The sequence below is a fragment of the Trachymyrmex cornetzi genome, unplaced genomic scaffold (assembly GCF_001594075.2).
Source record: "Trachymyrmex cornetzi isolate Tcor2-1 unplaced genomic scaffold, Tcor1.1 scaffold607, whole genome shotgun sequence".
Lineage (NCBI taxonomy): Eukaryota > Metazoa > Arthropoda > Insecta > Hymenoptera > Formicidae > Trachymyrmex > Trachymyrmex cornetzi.
The window spans coordinates 198598-209140 of NW_017299923.1; the positions used below are offsets into that span (position 1 = coordinate 198598).

Genomic DNA, 10543 nt, shown 5'->3' on the forward strand with positions numbered 1-10543 from the left:
GCGAGCATTAAGTGGAACGCAGCCAAGAAGCTCGCGCAGAAAAGGATAGGTTGCCCCGATATTTTGCCTCTCACACCGTTCTGTCAACACAGCAATCAGCATATACTATAGATGCTGGGTCTATCTTATATCTCTGTGGAAAAAACGAAAGAGAAGGCGCGAGGAAAAGCACGACGTGATAGAGTGGGAGACGATGGTCCAATTCCGGCGTTCCGCTTGTTGTTGTGAGAGCACTGAGAACTGAGAATGAGCTGGAGACGCCAGCGGCCAGAGTCAGTCGGTAGCGGCGCGTCCCAGGCGCGAGTCGCTAAAAATGAATCGGCTTAAGTACGGATCTGTAATGGTGGAGACCGGATCGTCGGTCTTGATGTCGTCTCTCATACGTGTACTCGCTGTGTCTTTCGTGCTCTTGTGGCCGGTATTAAGTGAGGAGACCAGCCTGACCGGCCGTATGCGGGCGATCAGCGAGGATCTAGACAGGCAACTTAACGAGATAATGGCCTCGCAGGCGCTCAGCTATTCGACGGTGAACACCGTTGGGCTGCCTTACAACGCTACCACTAAGTTCAATCCAAAGGGCATGGGCCAGCTGTACAATGTGACGAATATATTCATCGATTTGGTGCAGAGCAAGCAGGCGTATCCGGAGGGTGAGTGCTCCTATTCTCGAATCTCTGTCTCCTGCGAGATCCCGCCGGAGACGCTAGTAAGGGGTGGGGGAAGGGAGGATTTGGGGTTAGGGCATGGCATCGTACATGGTGCGTCGCGCATTTTCGCCCTTCTAGGCAACGGTTACATCCTGTAATACCAATATTGCGTCATACGCTCGGAAAATGATCGCTGTGTTGGTAAACAAAATGGACTGTCAAAGCATCAACACAGGGATTGACACAGGGTAACGGAGTTTCGTCTCGTTCGTGTTTTCAATCACCGCGATAGATTTTATCTCGCCGCCACCGTCCCGTCGGAGCGATGAGTAATTGCGGAGCAAAAGCGACTTAGCGGACTGTATGCCATCGATATGAATATTTCCATTAATAAACTAAAATATTTCGATAAAAATATATGCGTACTGGAAAGGCGTGCCGAAGTGTCGAATATATTTGTCGGTGTTGCAAGAAAAGGTTAAAAATGAACAGAAATGATGAAGAGACTTTTATATCGAAGAGGTATACTTAATTTCTCGTAATTGTCTGGCCCTGAAAGGCCATCAACGAATTGCAAGAGAACTGCACTTCATTAATAAACTCCAATGCGAACCCACCTTTAGAAGCGGACGCGTTTGTCGCTCGCGCGAGATCGACGAATTACCCATGAAGGTCACCAAATAAAAACTGCACGAGATCATTTGAGTCTTCTCACAAGCGATTTGTAATTCATATCTTATCTTGGGTATACATATAATAATATGAAGAAATAGAATCGTGATGGGAAGAGAGAATTAAAAATTAATTAACTCTAAAGCTTTTAAAATCCCGTGCAATATTGGAGCTGATTTTAAAAATGAAGACGCGATAAGTCTGAGCTAACTAATTTTATCTCGGTAATTCTACTCAATGATTATAGTTGCTTTCTTTTTGGAAGATACAGTCGACACAAGTATCATTCTATCTTTGTTATTCATTGAATGCCAAGAATTGGACGATGTTTATATTGATTATGTCTCCCAAAAGGAAAGCAACTTTTATCTTTCTTGTCATCCTATTTATGATGTAGGCAAAGGAAAAATTTTCGTCAGTTAAAATGAGCGCTAACCGAAGTTATTGTAATCTAGGATTTCTGTTTCCTTATTACAGTCATATCGATTTGCGAGTTAAATTACAAAAGCCAAAAACTCGCATGTTTTTTTGCGTCCTGTACCGAAATAAGTTTAATTTTTCATATGCCACCGTGTTCGTATATTTGGTAGAATAAACATACAAGAGATCCTTTGTTTCATTATTCTATGTTTGTTAAAAGCGCCGTAATAATTCAGCTGACACTGCAAAAGTGTGTAAAATTGTACGAATCAGTGTAAAAATCACAACATTAAAAGTTCATAGTAAAAATGTATAAGTATGATTTTATATTTATGATTTGTATAATTTTACATACTTTTTCTACACATTTCCCGTAAGAAATACAGACTCCATGATTAATCGAAATTTATTAATCCGCGAATCGAAGACAAATCTTTGATATTTCATTAATCTTTGTTATCTAATGTAAGCGATGGCATGCGAAAAAATTTATTTATTTCAACGTACGGTAGGAAAAAAGGATTACATGTTCACATCTCGTTTCTGATGTCATAATTTACTTAATGTGAGGAAAATGGCAATAGTCTTAATGATGAATGGAGGGATCACGAGTTACGATCTGGTTACAAATACGATGTACAAGCGAGAGCTTGTAATGGCATCTATAACAAAAGCTTATACTCGTGCATTTGCAGAAATTTTACAGATCTCTAAATTACATTTAGGCCCGGTTGTTCCATCTTTTGGTAAATTTTACCTGTTGGATATAAGTAGCAAAATTACCCAATCACATACGCGGATTACCAGATTTACCTCACAGGTAAAATTTACCAAGAGGTGGAACAACCGGCCCTTAATATTGTAACCCTTGCGCATAGAATAAAATAGAAGAAAAAAAGAATAGAAGGAAAAATATAAAAATATATAAATTTTCTAATATTTGTATTATAAATTTATGTCTATAAACAGACGCTTTTATCCACGAATTCGATCATTCTTACTCGTGTAAATTTATGACGCGTTCCACACACTCTCTCTCTCTAAAATATTCCTTATATATAAATCGGATTTAGGTCTAGCGATGAGATTATGCGTGCGTCCAAAGAAAATCAATATCAATTTATGAGATTTGATACACTCCGTTGTTTTATTTCGTTTTGATTAAATTTACGCGACTGTGGCCCGTTTTTACCAATGTAGATTAACCTTAATCTCGATTCAACTGACTCTTCATCTTTTTCTTATTCTTAAAACTAGAAAAAGGTGAAGAGTTTATATTCAGTAGAATAAAACATACAAGGGATCCTTTAGTTGAACCGAGATTAAAGTTAAACTTTGCATTGGTAAAAACCATCGACATCTAGAATGGACCGCTGATGGCAATGGTGGGAGTAGAAAGACGATTAGAGTGAGAGGCAGGAATAATAAGATCGTTCTTTCTCTGTTTACTGAAGCCTGATTGGTTGTTGTTAATCCAACAACCAATCAGATAGTTAGAAACAACAGTAAACAGAGAAAGAACGATCTTATTATTCCTGCCTCTCACTCTAATCGTCTTTCTACCCCCACCATTGCCATCAGCGCTCCATTCTAGATGTCGATGGTAAAAACGGGCATGTCTGTCCTTTATTAACCTCTAAAATACGATTCACAATAGTTATAAATGAAGTATTCGTATTTTTTACATTTAAGTTGATACATAGATTGACATACAGGCTTTTTGTACTTGATTTGCTTGGCCAGGATTGTTATTTTGGTATTTAGATTTTAATTTTTTATTAAAATTTGCTTTTTCATTACCATTATTCAAATAAAGTAAAATTAAATAGAAAGACATGTAGGTCAAACACGAGCTTAAAAAAATAAGATAATAAAGTTCATTAAGACATTAATCTATATCATAAAAGATGTGAGAAGTTTTTACAATTATTAATAAATGGAACGTTAGACAATATACTATAGTAAATAAATTATTAAAAATTAAGTCTTCTTTATGTAATAGTTGTCGAAACTTTCTTTGTTTAAAGATGAAAAAAGTGGCGTCAAACGTATGATTACATGTATTAACGTATAATTACATGTTAATTAAATTAGAAGTATTGCACCGAAAAAGGAGTCAATGTTTGACAAACTTACTTAATTTTTCAAGATATGAATTCTATAGATAGAATTCTGTATTTAAAGCTTTTAATGCTTTTTCTTCTATATCATTCAAAACTAAGTTCGCGATTATGGGCGATAAAGATCATAGGAGTGTCATAAGTTTGATTATAAATAACGGATTGAATGTAAAATAGGTAGACGATAGTATAAATTCTACAGTAGAAATAAATTCAACGAATAGAATGCATGTTTTATTTTCTACGTAATTCCATCTAATTTTTAGATTCTGTATAGCTAAGTCCAAAGAAATATTAGTGAACAGAGATGTTGCATCCAACGAAATTAAAATGTCAGTACTCTTAATTTTTTTACCTGAGAGAGTTTTGTATAAATTCAAACTATTCTTAACTTGTTTGTCATCAAAAGTAATGCTGTCAGATATAATTTAATGAATGTATTTTGTTAAAGAATAAAGTGCTTTATTAATCGATGAAAGTATAATTCGGAAAGGAATGTTTTCTTTGTGGATCTTAGGGAGTGCATAAGCTTTTGGTAAAATGGAATCACTAGAATACGAATGTAAGGAAAAGTACGTTTTTTTGAATAGATAATCTCTCTAAAATCATTTTTTTACTATGCAATTCGCTTTATTTTCAATATTTTTGATAGAACTCTTTTCAACTGTAGTATGAGTAGTATTATCACTCAGCATCTCCTCTATTTTATTGTTATAATCATTATTTAGGGCAACTGTTACGTTGCCTTTATCAGCCTTGGTGAAAATGACATCAGGATTTGATTTACAGAACTGTAAAGTTTTTTTGTGTAAAGATATCAATTTATTTTTCATGTGATTTCTCTTTGTTTTATTAAACAAAAGTCTATGTAACTGTGGGATGGAAGCACTATGAATTTTTTTTATATCTACAATATTGATATAACGATTATAATGGTCTACGTCTTTGACGAATTCATGTACAACCTTTTTTTTGTTAATATTGATAGGGAGATCAAAATTGCTGCCCAATTGCAATAAATTGGAGATTTTAGATGAAATTTCTTTGTTCCAGAAATTAATAATTTTTCATTCATGTGGAACAAAGGATTCGGTATTGTTTTTAGAAAATTTTTTCAAATCAACTTTATAACTTTATGAATAAATTCATCAGGAAAATATTCTGAAGAGGAAAAAAAAATTTATTTGTTGAGTTTCATTCGATTTATCAATGTGATAATAATAATTAATTGGTTTAATATTAGCAAAAATTTTTTAATTATTTTTCTCTAATAATCAATTTAATTTATTGTTGTGAATCATTGTAGTTCTATGTCTAAAATTGTCAAAAGAGATTGAATGATGTTTTACAATATCTTCTCATATATAGTTGGGAAGAAGGTTAAAAAGATTAGATGACAGGCAAGTTAGCTGTTTATTTAAGAGAGAAATGTGTCTATGTAAATCAAAGATTTCCAGTTGTAGAATTTTCACTTTCGTATTATAAGTATACCGGGTATTACAGACCACCCGTATCACCCTTTTATTTTCGCAGGATAAGGTCCAATCGTAAAACTGTTTAAACAAAAGTTGTGGGGTTTAAAGAAATTTATTTGCTGATCTCATCAGTTTGACCTTGGATGGCGTCGTCAAGGTCAAGTTAAGGTCACGTCGATTTTTTAAAATGGAACATCCTATTTTTTATTTTAGGAGTCTAATATAGGAAACCAAAGGTATAATAAATAATGTGTTTGATATATCTTCCTATTCATTTGTATTTACATATTCGAGCAAGAAAATCACGTTATAGAGTAAAATTCTTGTACACGCACACATACACTTGTACATATAATTTCGTCGCATGGTGTTTTCAACAATACATAAATTTAACTAGCTTTTACGTTACACACATCAACTTCAAAGTTATCACAGTCAAGTATTTTTGCTTTGTCACGAATTACGCGATAATTATGGCGAAAAATATAGAAGCGTATTTTCGACGTGACGTGATCCGTTTTTCGCTTGCTAATGATAATGCTCGAAGACGAAATTAGTGATCTGCTTCTGCGGCTTGTGCGCAAAGAAAAGAACAAAAGTGCTCTCATAATATTTAGCGATACACAAACGCTTTCCGCGCGGCGCAGGGCGGTCTATTAAAAACTCCGATAACTCTGTGAACTACGCAGATCATTGACCCTTCCAAGCGCAATAAATAGGAGCGTGCATATCGCGTCTAGCAGGAAGTTGATAGCGAGATAGCACGTCATCGTCTGTCCAGAAAGCACAGGAATTCCGATAATCACGTTCGTCATTCATGTGACAGGCTTGAGACGTCGGGTGGCTTGGTGCTCCGTTTGCGGACTAGTAATCCGTGAATGGCGTAAATCACTTCTATTAAGCTGAACACTTCACCATCGAAAATCAAGTTCGGAATAGGTCAAAAAAATATAGTGCTAATTAGGTGCTAATTCAATATCCTATTCCGAAATTTAGTGCTCAAACCGTTTAGCAGTAAAAAAAGAAATGGGGGGTCCAGCTTAATGGCAAGCTGAACCTCCCATAAAAACAAAATATATACAGCGCACGTATACAAAAAATAAGTACACAGGAAATTTAGTGCTAATTTAGTGCTTCAAAATAGAGTAAAAAAAAAATTAAAATATAGCGTTAATTCAAATATTAGAGCGCGTCGAGCTCTAAAGTTCGTGACCCGATCGTCAAAGCATAAGGTACTCGCATGATTTTGGTATTAAAATAATCCTTAGACATTGTAGTATCGAAATATATACATATCTAAATTTAGTGCTCACTCTAAGTCAGTGAAAATAATTAATACGTCGCAAAGAAGGGCGCGCCACGCTGTCGCGGCGCGTAAAAAGAATCCTTTGATTATCTCTAGCCGCGGTGCGCGGCAGCCCTTTGACAAATAAAACGTCGCAACGGTCGCGGCGAAACATTCAAAAAAAATTTCCATTTGATAGGTGAATTGTGTCCATGAGTTTTTATATTATACATAGCCACAAATGTATACCAAATCATGCGAGCACCTAAAGGCCGCAGCACACACTCTTGCATAACGCATAATGCATAGTGCATAAGCGAATCAACTAATCAGAATCTTTCCTTTCCTCCCATTCCATGGAAAAGAAGAATTTTGATTGGTTGATTCCTTTATGCACTATGCATTATGCGTTATGCAAGAGTGTGTGCTGCGCCCTTAATTCGTTGACGATCGTGTAACGAACTTTAGAGCGTGGCGCGCTCTAGTATTTGAATTAAAGCTATAATTCAGTGCTCGCAAGGATTTGCAACATTTCGGGCCGATTCCGGCGCGCAATCCCCACCACCGCTCGAGGCTCGGCGGTCGAGCCGCCGGGCGCTCACGTGACGCTCTGACTTAGGAGCGCCCTTATACTGGGAGCGCACCTTCCGCCAAATTATTATTGAAACATGTTTTTTATTAAATAATTTATGAAGCGCCACTACGGTCTGAATGTTAAGATGTTGAATTTATATATATTTATTTAAATGAATTAATTATATATATATATACATATACTCGTATACAAGTAAAACAGACTACAATTTGATTCTAGAAAATAAGTGCGATATGTTATTCTTAGTACACAAAATATAAAAATCGTTTATATTGAGATTCGATTTGAACTTTATACTAGCCCGTGCAATGAAAAATAATTGCTTGTAATTCCAGAGTACCAATTTGTTAATGACTCGGAAAAAGAACATGGCGGCCTGGTCTCATCAAAACTTTGATGAGTTTCTCAGTGTCCACTTAGAAATAATGTCGAAGCTTTTACAGAGTAATTGAGAGAATGGGTGGAATAAAGGAACAAAAAGCATTTTTGACAATAAATATATGTTTTAATTATAAGAAGACAACACACATATACTTAAATACACTGATAAACAGGCACTTATTAAAAACGAATTTTCACTTTCGGCAAAAATCTATTGAATTAACATTTGACGGGTTCAAGTTACCCGAACCAAACTTTTATTGCATAATTAGCAACAAGATAACAACGAAAGAATTGCATCATGTCAATCGATAGAGAAATGTTCCAAGTTTTTTACCCATTCACTTCAATATTCTATAATATAAACGTACAAAAATAGCGACCGACTAAATTTTCACTCTGATCCAAATGATCCACTCATGTAGTAGAGGGTTAATGAACATCTCTGTTTATTTTATTTGTACATGATATTGGAAAAGGATTCGTGGCTTTACTAATGTGAGAGTCATAAAAGGACTGCGATTTGAACTCACGCGGCGGTAACGATGGTATTAACGTAACCATGGAGGTCAATGACTGCGGAAAATCGATCGAAACCCTTACCTGCACAACAGTGAGTCTGTACAATTGCACCGATTCGCTCGGTTGTTGATGGAATATTCACATTCTGTATGTATATGCAATGCAAGGTAATAGATGCTTTGATTTCTTTTTTCGATTGGCACTATTAAAAACATTATCAATTTTTTGTTAAATTAAAGGGATTTAGAACACTGAAAAGTAGCTGTTTTTTTGCGAATTTTTTAAACCATGAAGCCGATCTTTCCAAAACTTTAAGGATGATTTGTTGTATATTTGAAGAATACAAAAAATAATTTTTTAATAAATAAATAATGACTATAATAAAAAGTTATTTATTAATCAATATCGTGCTTCATCACCGGAGTTGTAAATTGTCGTGCAATTTGAAACCTTGTAATTGCCTAAAACAAGAAGACAAAAAAATTTTTTTAATTAGATAACATTTTATCCTCGATGAATTAAAAAAATAGAAGAAAAGTATCAAATTGTAAGAATTGTGGAACTTTGAAGAAAAAGGAATAATTTTGAACAAAAAATTTCGATTTATTTACGCAGAAATAATTGTTTATACTGATTTTTTAATAAGTTTTTTGTTCATCTAGGATGGTTGACAATTATGTATCTAAAAAGTCTTACAAGAAGTCGATTGGTCGAATAGTTTTTGTGTAATATTATTACAGTAGTTTAATTGCGTTTATAAGTTCGGAAAACCAATTCGTTGCACAGTTTGAATGACTACAAATATGATATATGTATATATGCATGTACGTTCACGTATATACTATATACGTATAATATACAGGGTGTTTGGAACAAAATATTGTGCATAGGGGCAGAATAGACTAAACTGAGAAGAAAAGTCCTCTACCATTTTGCAATTTTCGCAATAGTTAACAAGATATTAATTGCTGAAAATTGCCGAAAATTGGTCTTCAATTATTTCTTATTCGAACACTATTAACTTTACAGAAAAATTGCAAGAAACAAAAATTGTTTATTTTCTTCTCATAGAAATCTACAAATTTTTTCAGAATTTTTTATCAACTTTTTAGTACTGCATTTTTCCATTTTTACCAACATGAGAAAATACGGTATTAAAAAATTCTGAAAAAATTCTAAAAACATTCTTAGAACTCTATAAGAAGAAAATAAACAATTTTTGTCTGTTACAGTTTTTCTGTAAAGTTGTATAGTTAGTATATAAGTAAAAAATGATTAAAAACCAATTTTCGGCAATTTTTAGCAATTAATATCTTGTTAACTATTGCAAAAACTGCAAGATAGAGGACTTTTCTTCTCAATTTGGTCCATTCTGTCCCTATGAGAAAGATTTATCATTATTTTCCAAACACTCTGTATATATGTATGTATTTATATGCCTATACATGGTGCTCCGTTAATTTTTGTCAAGCACTTTTATGTAGATAGAACAGACTAAACTGAGTCGAAAAATCCATTTTTTAGCAATTAATACCTCGTAATTAACCATTGCGAAAATTGCAAAATGATAGAGGACTTTTCGACTTAAATTATTTAAGCATTATTAAGGATTCAACTTGGACCGTTATAGGCATTTAATTTCTAGTTTATCGATTGTATTTTTGAACGCCAAATTCGAAAAAGTGGTTTTGAGAAAAATGGATTTAAAATTTTCGGTATCAAAAAGTAGTGTTTTTTGGCAACTTACCGATAATCTGCTATTTTAGACCCATACAGTAAACCTTCCGCTTCCTCATAAAATTCGTTTCATCGCGTTAGTTGCAATCTACGAGCTGTGCGAGCCTTTTTCGTGCTGCTTAATCGGCGCTGTTCCTGTCCCGCAACTCGCTGCTCGTCGTAATTGTTGACGAATATGTTACGATGTTGGCCATTATTTATTTTCAGCAACTGCATTATCTTTAAAACGCCAGAGCCTTTATTGAAGGCACATGCAGCAACGAAGGCGGCGATTTCGATAATTTTTGCGCCAGATAAGTGTTTTAGAGCGAGGCGCCAAATAGTGGAATTAAAACTCTCGTTTGAGTTTTGCGTGTGCCCTCTTTGAAAATAAATATCTGTTAAGGTCAGTAATACCATGCTAAGGACCGAGAAGCGAAGCACAATGGGCGCTCCCAGTTCTATAAAGTTAGCAGGACCAAAATTAGCAGAATCAAATGAGACTGTTGGAATTTTTAGTACTTATTTTGTACTAAATTGTATCATTCCTAATAATTTTGTATCGTGTACCATTTAAAAAAAATCGTGGCGCTACTAGCTTGATATTAAGGTGGTTGTATTGCAAAATGACTTTTCTTAAGATTTGTTTAAAACTTTTACTATTTGGAGAGATAATGATGTTCTTTATACATACGTAATACGAGGGGGGG

The 10543-nt window shown here is 34.4% G+C and overlaps 1 protein-coding gene across 1 annotated transcript in view; it reads left to right on the forward strand.

Annotated features, from left to right (window-relative positions):
* The first annotated feature begins 246 nt into the window (after positions 1 to 246).
* Positions 247 to 10543, forward strand: part of LOC108766586 (prominin-like protein) — a 47024-nt gene continuing 36727 nt past the window's right edge. Inside the window, 2 exon segments of the mRNA XM_018515975.1 lie at positions 247 to 261; positions 263 to 650. Of these exon segments, the coding sequence (XP_018371477.1) occupies positions 247 to 261; positions 263 to 650 (403 nt within the window).